We start from the raw sequence: 12,753 nt of genomic DNA on the forward strand, positions 1-12,753 counted from the left end.
GAAGAAGAAGAAGAAGAAGAAGAAGAAGAAGAAGAAGAAGAAGAAGAAGAAGAAGAAGAAGAAGACGGCAGCTCTCTAGCAGGGATGGGCCAGGTTTGGTCCAGTGTGTCCCGCGGAATCCTGCCTGCCTTGGCGGTTGTGGGGAGAAGAATGGGGGCGCTGCAGTCCTTTCTTGAGCCAAACACTGCAACTCACTTTTTTGGGTGTGTAAACTCCCTGTGCCGGGGGTGTAGCCAAGGTGGGCCATGCTCTATATCCCAGGCCAGGCCTTGTTTCCAGATCTCAGTCTGTGCGCCTCATTGAAATTGCCCGAAATATAAACTCGTAGGCGAGCCCCTCAGAGCCATTTCAAGCCTCTTTCCTTCCCCCTGGGGATTGAGCCAGAAGCTGCTGCTCCCGTCTCCTCCAGGTCAGGCTGGCAAACGAGAAGCAGTTTCAACCAGCATCACCAGGGAGGAGTGCGTCCCGCCTAGGGTCAGCTGGACAGCAGGAAACCGGGTCCCTCTGTGTCCCGTCGCTGGAAATATAAACTCGCAGGCAAATCTATGAGAAGTTTCAAGCCTTTTGCCTCCTCACTAGGGATCCAGCCGAGCCAGAAGCACAAAGGTGCGGCCGCTGTGTCCCCTCCAGTTCAAGCTGGTGAGCGGGGAGCAGTTTCCCTGGGGGTTGCCTGGGATGAATGCGTCCCGCCTAGGGTCAGCTAAAGAGTAGGAAACCGGATCCCTCTGTGTCCAGAGCAGAGGTTTTCCTTTTCTCCAGCGACAGGGACAGTGTCTTGAGCAGTTTCAGCCACTCTTTTTTCCCCTAGACTCACTGCGGCTCCCCGCAGAGGGGGATCTTCCCTCCCTCTGTGTCTGTGGTCCCGGCCCGATTTTATCTTCCCCAGTTTGCACTCACACTATAAGGTTTTCTCAGTAGACTCCTCTTTTTCTCCCAAACTCCTGGATTCTGTAAGGGTTCCTAATGCTTCAGGTCTTCTCCGTGTGAGATATGGGGGCGAGTAAAATGTATGGAGCGCCCTAATTCTCCGCCATCTTGTCCTCTAGCCAACACTTGTTTCTAGTGTTTCTGATGTTTGCCATTCTGACAGGTGTGAGATGATATCTCATGAATCTTTTGATTTGTATTTCCCTGATGCTTAGTGATGTTAAGCATCTTTTCATGTATCTATTGTCCATCTGGATGTCTTCTTTGGAGAAATGTCTATTCATGTCTTCTGTCCATCTTTTAACTGGGTTATTTGTTTTTTGGGTGTTGAGTTTTCTATGTTCTTTATTTTTTTTTAAACTATATGGATTTTTTTTATTTTTTTATTTTTTTACAAATAGTTTATTGTCAAATTAGTTTCCACATAGCACCCAGTGCTCATCNTTCTTTATATATTTTGGATACTAATCTTTTATTATACATGTCATTTGCAAATATATTTTCCCATTACATAGGTTGCTTTTTAGTTTTGTTGATTATTTCCTTCTCTGTGCAGAAGCTTTTTATTTTGATGTAGTCCCAATATTTTATTTTTGTTTTTATTTCCCTTGCCTAAGGGAACCTATGTAGAAAAAGTTGCTACACCTGATGTCAGAGAAGTTACTGCCTGTGCTCTCTTCTAAGATTATTATGGTTTCATGTCTCACATTTAGGTCTTTAATCCATTTTGAATGCATTTTTATGTATGGTGTAAGAAAGTGGTCCAGTTTCTCTCTTTTGCATGTTGCTGTCCAGTTTTCCCAACGCTATTTGTTGAAGGATGTCTTTTTTCCATTGGATATTGTTTCCTGCTTTGTTGAAGATTAATTGACCATATAATTATGAATGTATTTCTGGATTTTTCTATTCTGTTTCTATTAATCTATGTGCTTATTTTTTGGTGACAGTACCATAGTGTTTTGATCACTACAGCTTTGTAATATAACTTAAGTCTGGAATTTTGATGCCTCCAGCTTCACTTTTCTTTTTCAAGATTGCTTTCCTATTCAGGGTCTTTTGTGGTTCTGTATATATTCTAGGATTGTTTGTTCTAGTTCCATGAAAAATACTATTGGGAATTTGATAGGTATTGTATTAAATGTGTAGATTGCTTTGGGTAGTATAGACATTTTAACAGTATTTGTTTTTCCATACCATGAGCATTGAATCTCATCTTTCTTTTTCTTTGTCTCCTCTTCAATTTCTTTCACAGCATCTTACAGTTTTCAGAGTACAGGTCTTTTACCTCCTTGGCTAGGTTTATTCTTAGGTATCTTAATATTTTGGTTGCAATTGTTGATAATATAGTAGGTATTGCATTAAATGTGTATTGCTTTGGGTAGTATGGACATTTTAACAATATTTGTTTTCCCAGTCCATGAACATGGAATATCATTCCATTTGTTTGTGTCATCTTTATTTAATTTCTTTCATCAGTGTTTTATGGTATTCAGGGTACAGGTCTTTCACCACTTTGGTTAAGTTTATTCTTATTTTATTATTTCTTGGTACAATTGTAAATGGGATTATTTTCTTAATTTCTCTTTATGCTTCTTAATTATTAGTGTATAGATTTCTGTATATAAATTTTGTATCCTGTTACTTTACTGAATTCATTTATCAGCTCCAATAGTTTTCTGGTGGAGTCTTTGGCGTTTTCTATATAGAGTATCATATCATCTGCAAATAGTGAAAACTTACTTCTTCCTTACCAATTTGGATGCTCTTTCTTTTTGCTGTCTGATTGCTGTTGGTAGGATTTCCAGTACTATGTTGAATAAAAGTGATAACAATGGGCATCCTTGTCTTGTTCCTGATCTTAGGGGAAAAACTCTGATTTTCACCATTTACTACGATGTTCACTGTGGGCTTTCATATATGACCTTTATTATATTGAGATATGTTCCCTCTAAACATACGTTATTGGGGACTTTAATCATAAGTGGGTGTTGTACTTTGTCAGATGATTTTTCTACATATGTAGAAATGATCACAAGGTCTTTATTCTTTCTCTTGTTGATGTGATGTATCACACTGATTAATTTGCAAATACTGAACACCTTGCATCCCAGGAATTAATCCCATTTGATCATGGTTAATTATTTTTTAATGCATTGTTGGATTCTGTTTGCTAATGTTTTCTTGAGAATTTTTGCATCTTTGTTCATCAGAGATATTGGCCTATAGTTTTCTTTTTTGTATTGTTTTTATCTGGTTTTGTTATCAGGGAAATGCTGGCCTCATAGAATGAATTTGGAAGCTTTTCTTGCTCTTCTGGGTTTTTTTGGAATAGTTTGAAAAGAATGGGTTTTAACTCTTCTGTAAATATTTGGTAGAATCCACCTGTGAAGCCAGCTGGTTCTGGACTTTTGTTTATTCAGAGTTTTTTGATTGCTGATTCAATTTCATTGCTGGTAATAGATATGTTCAAATATTCTATTTGTTCCTAATTCAGTTCCAGAAGATGATTTGTTTCTAGGAATTTATCCATTTCTTCTAGGTTGACTAATTTGCTGGCATAAAACTTTTCATAATATTCTCTCATAATTCTTTGCATTTCTGTGTTATCAGTTTTTATTTCTCCTCTTTCATTTCTGATTTTGTTTCCTTGAGTCCTCTTTTTTTGATGAGTCTAGCTAAAGGTTTATCAATTTTGCTGATCTTTTCAAAGAATCAACTCCTAGTTTCATTGGTCTGTTCTATTGGTTGTTTAGTTTCTATTTCATTTATTCTGCTCTAATATTTATTATTTCATTTATTCTGCTCTAATATTTATTATTTTCTTCCTTCTATTATCTTTGATGTTTTGTTCTTTTCGTTTTCTATCTTTTTTAGGTGTAAGGTTAGGTTGTTTATTTGAAAATTTTCTTGCTTCTTGAGGTAGACCTGTATTGCTATTCATTTCCCTCTTAAAACAACTTTGCTGCATTCCAATGATTTTGGACTTTTGTGTGTTCATTTTCATTTGTCTGCATATATTTTTTGATTTCCCCTTATTTTTGGTTGACCTATTCATTGTTTAGTAGCATAGAATTTATCCTCCATGTATTTGTTTTCTTTCCCGATTTTGTCTGGTGGTTGACTTCTAGTTTCATCATGTCAGAAAATATGCATGATATGACTTCAATCTTTTTGAATTTGTTGAGACTTTTTTTACAGCCTAACATGTGATATAACTGGAGAATATTCCATGTGCACTTGAAAAGAATGTGTATCCCACGTTTTAGGATAGGATATTTCAAAATATCTACTAGATCCAGTTGGTCAACAATGTCATTTAAAGCCACAGTATCCTTTTTGATTTTCTGTTGGATGATTTGTCCATTGAGGTGTTAAAATCCCCTGATATTATTGTATTACTATCAATTACTTCCTTGTATGTTTTTTAATAGTTGCTTTATGTATTTGGATGCTTGGATGTTGGGTGCATAAATATTTACAACTGTTATATCTTCGTGTTGGATTGTTCCCTTTGTGATTATATAGTGTCTTTCTTTGGAACTTATTAGAGTCTTTGTTTTAAAGTCTATTTTTTTCTAACATAAGAATTGCTACCCTGGCTTTCTTTTCACTTCTATTGGCATAATAGATGCTTTTCCATCCCTTAACTTTCAATCTATGTGTCTATAGGCCTGAAATTACTCTTGTATGTAGCGTATATGGGGTTTTTTCTGTATAAATTTTTTAAAGTTTATTAGAGAGAGAGAATGAATGGGATGGGGCAGAGAGAGAGGGGAGAGAGAGAATCCCAACCAGGCTCCTCACTGTCGGCACAGAGCTCAATGAGGGATTCAAACTCATGGACCATGACATCTTGACCTGAACTGAAACCAATAGTTAGATGCTTAACCATTGAGCCACCCAGGCACCCCAGTACATAAATGGGACTTACTTTTTTAGCCATTACGTCACTCTATGTCCTTTGAGTTCATTTACATTCAAAGTAATTATTGAAAAGTATTTACAGGGGCTCCTGGGTGGCTTAGTCTGTTGAGCGTCCGACTTTCGCTTAGGTCATGATCTCGCGGTAGTGGGTTCGAGCCCCGCGTCGGGCTCTGTGCTGACTGCGAGCTCAGAGCCTGGAGCCTATTTTGGAGTCTGTGTCTCCCTCTCTCTCTGACCCTCCCCTCTTCACACTATCTCTCTCTCTCTCTCTCTCCTAGAAATAAATAAAAATATTTAAAAAAAGAAAAGTATTTACATATTACCATTTTGTTACTTGTTTTATGATTGTTTTTATAGTTCTTCTCTGTCCTTTCTTCTCTTGCTCTCTTCTCTCTGTCTTGCTGGATTTCTTTAGTGACATACTTAGATTCCCTTTTCTTTTTTTTTTTTTCATATCCACTACTGGTTTTATTTGTGGTTACCATGAGATTTGGATATAACATCTTCTGCATATAGCAGTCTATATTAAGTTGATGGCTATTTAAGTTTGAACCCGTTCTAAAAGCACTAAAGTTTTATGTCTCTCCAACTCCACGTTTTAGGTATATGGTGTCATCATTTTATTTTATGATTCCCTTAACTGATTTTATAGATATACTTAATTTTACTGCTTTTGTGCTTCCTACTTTTCTTACTTCTGCTTATGGTTTTTCTTTCCACTCAAAGACTCTCCTTAAATATTTATTGTAAGATTGGTGAAGTTGTGATGAATTCCTTTAACTTTTGTTAGTCTGGGAAACGATCTTTCCTTCTATTCTGAACTATAGCCTTGCTGGATAGAGTATTCTTGGCTGCACTTTTTTCTTTCAGCTCTTTGAATATATTATACCACCCATTCTGGCCTGCAAAGTTTCTGCTGAAAAATCAGCTGATAGCCTTTTGGGATTTTTCTTGTATGTAGCTATCTTCTTTTCTCCTGCTGCTTTTAAAATTCTCTCTTTACCACTACTTTTTGCCATTTTAATAACCATGTGTCTTGGTATGGACCTCTTTGGGTTGATTTTGTCAGGGAATCTCTGTGCCTCCTGGATCTGGATTTCTATTTCCTTCCTCAGATTAGGAAATATTTTCAGCTATTATTTCTTCAAATAAATATTTTGCAATCTTTTTTCTCTCTTCTCCCTCTGGGATCCCCATAATGTGGATGGTGTTATGCTTGATGGTGTCACTGAGCTCCCTTAATCTATTCTCATTTTTTATTATTCTGTTTTCTTTCTCTTGTTCACTCTGATTAATTTTCATCACTCTGTCCCCCAAGTCACTCATCTGTTCTTCTGCTTCTGTATTTTAATTTAATTTTTGAGTTTTTCATCTCTGATTTGTTCTTTTTAATGTTTTCTGGCTCTTTGTTGAAGGCCTCACTAAGGTCCTCCACTCTTTTCTCAAGTTCAGTGAGTATATTTATGACCATTACTTTAAATTCTCTATCAAGCATATTACTTACCTCTATTTTGTTAGCTCTCTTGCTGTGATTTTGTCCTGTTCTTTCATTTGGGACACACTCCTCTGTCTCTGTCTCTCTCTCTCTCTGTCTTTCTCTCTCTCTGTCTCTGTCTGTCTGTCTGTCTGTCTCTCTCTCTCTCTCTCTCTCTCNTAGAAAAGTCAGCTATGCCTCTGGCTCTTGAAAGTATTAGCTTTATAAAAAAGAGGTCCTATAGTGCCCTGCAGTGCAGTGTCTTTTGTTCTCCAGAACCTGGCACTTCAGGAGTGTCTCTTGTGTGTTTCATGNGTGACAGAGCTGTTTTTCCTTAGTCGAGTCATCTGCAATGGCTCTCTTTGTCTTTGTGGACAGTGGTTAGGGCCATTTTGGAGCCACATTAGGCTTGAGGTGGGTCAGACCAAGCATTTGACAGATCTGCAGACACCAAACTGAAGGACACTCTCCCTGTGTTGCCCCAAGACACTTTTGTTGGTAGGCATGGCACTATCCCTGTGTTGTACCCTGAGAAGCTTTCATTGGTAGTTGAGGCCTGCAGTCAGACCATATGTCTGCCCCCAGCCCACTGCTTGAGCTGCAGTTGAACTGATATGTGTGGTTATCTTCCCCTCTCCCCAAAGCAAGAGTCACTTTGGAGTGGTGCTGGCCCGTCCTGGTTGCTTGCACAATACCATGCTTGCGTCCTCACTTTGGATGGACTCCTGCCAAGGGCATGTTTGATAAGGTGGGTCCACAGGAGAATCCAAGAGGCAGGGTGCCCAGTATTAGCAAGGTGTGTGCCAGTCCCTGTGGGAGGTTAGGTGTAGCTCCTTTGGAGAACTGCTGAGGATGGGTTGAAGGGGAAGGGTCCACAGAAGCTCACAGGGGTGGAGTGTGCTGTTAGCAAGCTAGGTGGAAGGGTTCCTCTTGGTTCCCACAGGTGTCTATGTATCTAGGCTGGGAGTGGGGGAGGGAAATGGCAACTGCCATCTCTTTTGTTATTGGAGAAGTCTCCTAAAGTTCCCTGCCTTTCCAGCACATGTTCTGATATTAGTAAATAAATCTCCTTCCCATATGCCTGAAGTGTTTGTCAAACTGCTGCTTCTACGCTGTATCTCAGTGGGGTTGTTTGTTTTGTTTTGTTTTTAAGCTACAAAACTCAGTTTCCTCTCACCTTCCAGATGTCCCAGAGCTAAGCCCACTGATTTTTAACATTCCTGGTGTTAAGCCCCACTGATTATTGGAACTCACAAAACCCCTCTGGTTTTAAAAAACAAATGTTATGGGGATTTGTCTTCCCAGTGTGGGTACCCTGTGCCTGGGGTGCCTTGTGTGGTGTCTTCTCCTCTCCCTTTTCTATACCTTTGGTGTCCTTCCATCCTGTGTACAGTCTCACAGGTCAATTTGGTTCCCAACCATGTCTCCACTCTTCCTCCAACTATCAGTGTGGCCTCTTCTCTGTGATTAGCTGTGGATAATCTGTTCTGCCAGTCTTTGGGGCATCTTCTGCATTATTTACACTGATGTGGCTATTATGTAGGTATATCCATGGTATGAGGTGATCTTAGGATTGTCTGCCATCTTCCTGGAAGACCCAGGGACCCCTTTTTAATTAAATTCAAATGTGGGGGCACCTGAGTGGCTCTGTCAGTTAAGCATCCAACTCTAGATTATGGCTCAGGTCATGATCTCACAAGTTTGTGAGTTCAAGCCCTGTATGGATCTCTGTGCTGACAGTGCATAGACTGCTTGGGACTCTCTCCCTCTCTCTCTCCCCTCTCCCATTCTGTCTCTCTCTCAAAATAAATAAATAAGCTTAAAAAAAGGAAATGTGCCTTTCACTGGGTATTGTAAAAGAAAGGGAACGAGAATAGGCTGATAAGCCTACATTATGGGAAAAGTCTGACCTCATCAAACTTCCATCTTTCACCAAATGAAGAGTGGCATTATGCATGCTAATACATGTACCACGTACCTAAGCATATGCCAAGCATTTGCCCACACATAGACACAAGTGTACAAACATATATGCACATTGTTGTATACCAGAACATACATGAAAACATGTACAAATACATGTTAGAAATACACCCACATTAGCCTCTATAATAACAACAGCACCAACAGCTAACATTTATATAACACTTACCCTATGCCAGGAAATGTGTAAGAAGTTTTAATGCATTACTTAATCTTCACAACTGCCCTAGAATATAAAAGCACTTAGAGGTTAAGTAACTTGCCTAAGGTCACAAACTATTAAGTCATGGAGCTGGAAATCAAGCCATAATCACTGAATGCAGTCCCCAAGCATATGCATATACAAAGGCAGACACTAGGCACCCATGCAGAGGCACACCCATATCCATAGGAGCATGCCCATGAAAACACAAATCCAGTAATGTTTCTCTTTCCTCAAGTTTGCCATGTTACATATTTTACAGGGCAGTCTGACATGAGAAAAACTTGGTAACATGCATTGATGCCTGAAGCTGCTCAGAAGCAAACAATATCTGTTTGATACCCTAACACACTTTGGTTATCTCATCACATCTACCAATTACATCTTTCCCCAAACTTTTATCTCCTCACATTCAGCTTTCTATGTTCAGGGTTCCTGGTCATCTACCACCTCTCCCATACCAACCAGTTTCTCATTCTGTCCTTTCAAGCACTAATCCTTCCTAACAATGTCCTGTCCCCTTGATCCTTACACAGAGCGACATAATGTATGACAAGCTCAGTGTCCTGATTGATGTCCTGGCTGAGGAGGTAGCAGTTGAGAAAAGTGCTACAGTATGTGCAGACAGTGGCAAGGCAGATGGAAAGCCCTTCGTCTCTCAAATAGACCACATAACCAAGTGCAAGTTGGAGCTGGCCACAAAGGCCCAGAATCTCCAGAAATCCTTGAAGCTCATCATATTCCAAGTTGAACAAGGTAAGGGTCCCAGAGTTGTGGCATTTGAGGTAAGGGAAAGAGAAGGTTCCAGTGGATGGTTTGCTGGTCTCCCTCACTCTGGGCACTCTGGGTCTGCTATTTGACTTCACTGCCAAAACTTGACTAGATTCTGTATTTATATAGCATCCAAAGTCAGTCCTCAGACTGCTAATTTGAAAAGCCTCAGTCCTAATAACGTGTCTCTTTGGTTCCTCTTACCTCCCAGGCAGTCAATCCTTGCAACTCATTTATTTTTTGAACTAACACTCATCCTAAACAATTACAGCTCCCAAGAGGTCTGGCTCAAAGCTCTGTCAGATTCCACCACCAGCCATGAAATTTTTTTCCACCTATTCCTGTTTCCTTCCAACCTCTAAGCCTGTGACTCACAATTTTAAAAAGAAAACAATGTTCATCTCTGCATGTCTTATATAGTGTTAATCAGGCACAAGAGCCCTGAGAGTGGTCCTGGGATCTCTGGCATTGACTGCCATTTCCCACAACTCATGACTTCTGTAGGTTTCCAACTCAGTATGAAACCTCTTTCAACTCCTCCAACTTCTTAATTTAACATTTTGGCTCCCACTTCTTCCCCACAATGCTTCCTTGAAAAACATATCAGAAAATGGTGTAAGACCGTGCGTTTTTCAACTGGTGGAATTGAGAAGTCCATGGAGCAAGGAAGTCCATTGGCTAGCCTCTGACTTTTAGCCATGGCACTTTCTCCTGCCTTGGTACGTTTATGTACAGCCTCAGCCAAGTTTCCAAGAAAAAAGGGAAGTCTCCATTCTGCACTGGGAATGAAGTAAACAGCCAGTTTGCCTCTATTTCTGTAGTTAAGTTTCCAAGTGGGGATGTAGCCATAATCTTATCACAAGTAACCCTTAGCCTGCTCCATGAGCATGTAAGTCAGATTTAGAGGTGCAACTTGTGGCCATGGGACAGAGAAAAGCACCTCTAGGAGGATAGGGATTGAACCTATCTATGAGCTTTGGCACAGGCTGAGCACCTGAGCCATCCAACATATAGGCTGGTGAAAGGAAGAAGACTTCTCAAATATTCTTGGAATGGGTGAAACATTTGAATAAAAGAATGGCATGGGGTCCTAGAGGCTCAAGTCTGGAATACAGTCAATGTGAATAAATGAAATAACAAAGAGGTGATAATGGAGGTAGAAGAACAGAGTGTTTCCCACTGTGCTCTCCCTGCCCCTGGCCCTGAGCTTCTACTCACACCACATTTACTGAGTGACAGAAAAAGCCTAACCAGTAAAATAGAGAAAGCTCAGGTATGGATATGAGGAGACATGGGGGCAATGCTGTAAGAAAGCTGACTACAAACAACATTATGGAGGAGAGGAGATGGTCAGATGGGGGTCTCTACTGGCATTAACTAAACAAAAGAGATGCTTAAGAAATGCTAAACAAATGTGGCCAATCCTCCTTCCTTTATTTCTCCCTCCCTCCTTTTGTACCTTGCTCTCTCCCTCCCTCCTTCTTTCTTTCCTACCTTGCTTCTTCCTTTTTTCCTTCTACTTTTTCTCTATAGTTCTGGATGAGCAAAGCCGTCAGACAATATCAGTTAAGAACTTTACTTCAGCTTTCTTCCTGGAAGATGACTCAGAAGACATTAGCCAGATGAGCCCAAGACACCGTAAGGATCTTTCTCTCCTTCTCTTATTCTAGTCTTTATCACTGTTTTCTAGTTTCCAGGGAATTAGGATGTTTTCACAATCCTACGCTGCAAGTAGATATCCCTCCCTCTTTCCTAGAAACTTTACAGTATAAGATCCCATGCCAATGTCCAGAAGTAATGACCTTGTTAGGTACTTTGAAAAGGCTGGCCTGATAAAACCCAAGATTTGAAGCAAGCAGCCCATCCTTACTTACTATTCTCTCAGAAGTCCCTGTCCATCTAAGATTATCCTTATTTTAAATGAGAACCTTGATTATAATCTAAGAGAAGGTCATCGAGTTTGACCATGGCTCCACAGAGAAAATAGGATGAAATGCAAGTGAGGAGATGGGCTTTCTTGTTTGTGTCTGACACCAAGGTGATGCCTTTTGTGTCTAGGTTCTGGTCGTGGTACTTTGTCTTCTATATCTTCTCTCAAAAGTGAAGACCTAGACAACCTCAATTTGGAGCACTTATATTTCACACCTGAAACTATGTAAGTATTTAGCCCTACCACCATATTATGACTTCTCCTTTCTCTGGCTAAGAGACTAGTCTAAGGATATCCAGAGTCAAATCCTGACTCTGCTTACTAGTTGTGTGACCTTGACAAGTAATTCAACTAATCTGAACCTCAGTTTTTTCATGCATAAGATGAAGATAATTGTAGAACTAGCCATATAAGTTTCTTGTGTTTATTCGATTTATATATACACAGTACTTGCACTGAATAGTGCTCAACACCATAGTTAAGTGCTATATGTGTTAACAGTAATTATTGTTATTCTTATTATAAATACTAGATAAATATTAGCTGTTGTTATTTCAAAGGACTTGTTTTTCCACTGTTGCCTTTAACAGTACAGAATTGGAGGTGCTAAAAAATAAATGAGCATTTAGGGGACTAGCTAGGAAATCTAAAAACATCTATCTCATTAGCCCTACCTCTTTAAAAATATTCCCAAGAGCCCAACCAAGTTCCACCACATTCACTCATTTTCAGTTCTATTAAGAAGAACAGTTTGAACATCACTTAGAGAAATCCCAATCTCTGGACTGCGATTGAGGGAGGCAAATCTCATGTGAGAGATGTGGGGTCAGTTTAGTGATGAATAAAAAATTATCTATGAGTAACTAAACTGTATTCATTTTCAGCTGCTCAAAAGGACAGAGTTGGCAATTATTTAAGATAACTGCAGCTTTTCATTCATTCCTATCTCCAACCCCCACTCCACTCTATTTCATCATTGGCTTACACTCATGTCTGAGGTCTCATGGACCTATCTCATGAGCTTTGATCAGTAATGTGCTGCCAAATGTTTAACGTGATTTATTCTGGGTGCAAACCCTCCCACCATGGCCTATTTCAAGCTACTGATATAATTCCATTGAATGCAGAGTTGGGACATAATTGGCATAATCAGTTGATATGAACTGGTACTAACTGGCTTCAACACACTACTGGTTTTGATGTTGACACCCAAGATGGATGCAGAAGAATAAAAAAAACTGCTTAGCTTTTTTGGTTGTGTATATATCTATCCTCTTTTATCAGTCTTCTCCCTCAAATGTGTGGTCACTTTGACGTTTGATGTGAAAGTGGTACAAAGGAGTTCAGACATTTCTGAAAACAGTAGTGCAGGCTTTACTTTCATCATACATTTTTATCTGAGATACTTATTCTTCATGGGAATAAGTCAATGACTATTTCCCTTTATTATATGTGAAGAAAATATTGGCTACTCATATCTAAGGGCTTTCAAGGATGATTTATTTATTATGAGCTCCAATCCCACTGAATCCTCCCAACTGG

At 39.6% G+C, this 12,753-nt stretch overlaps 1 protein-coding gene across 1 annotated transcript in view; it reads left to right on the forward strand.

The window, feature by feature from the left end:
- The window catches only part of DGKK (diacylglycerol kinase kappa), a gene marked incomplete at its 5' end in the record, with an annotated part of 58,728 nt that overhangs the window by 28,144 nt on the left and 17,831 nt on the right, over nt 1-12,753 (forward strand). Inside the window, 3 exons of the mRNA XM_077753054.1 lie at nt 9,047-9,266; nt 10,815-10,919; nt 11,340-11,436. Of these exons, the coding sequence (XP_077609180.1) occupies nt 9,047-9,266; nt 10,815-10,919; nt 11,340-11,436 (422 nt within the window). The remainder of the gene's footprint in view (nt 1-9,046; nt 9,267-10,814; nt 10,920-11,339; nt 11,437-12,753) is intronic.

This window comes from Crocuta crocuta, unplaced genomic scaffold (assembly GCF_008692635.1).
Source record: "Crocuta crocuta isolate KB4526 unplaced genomic scaffold, BGI_CrCroc_1.0 scaffold601, whole genome shotgun sequence".
Lineage (NCBI taxonomy): Eukaryota > Metazoa > Chordata > Mammalia > Carnivora > Hyaenidae > Crocuta > Crocuta crocuta.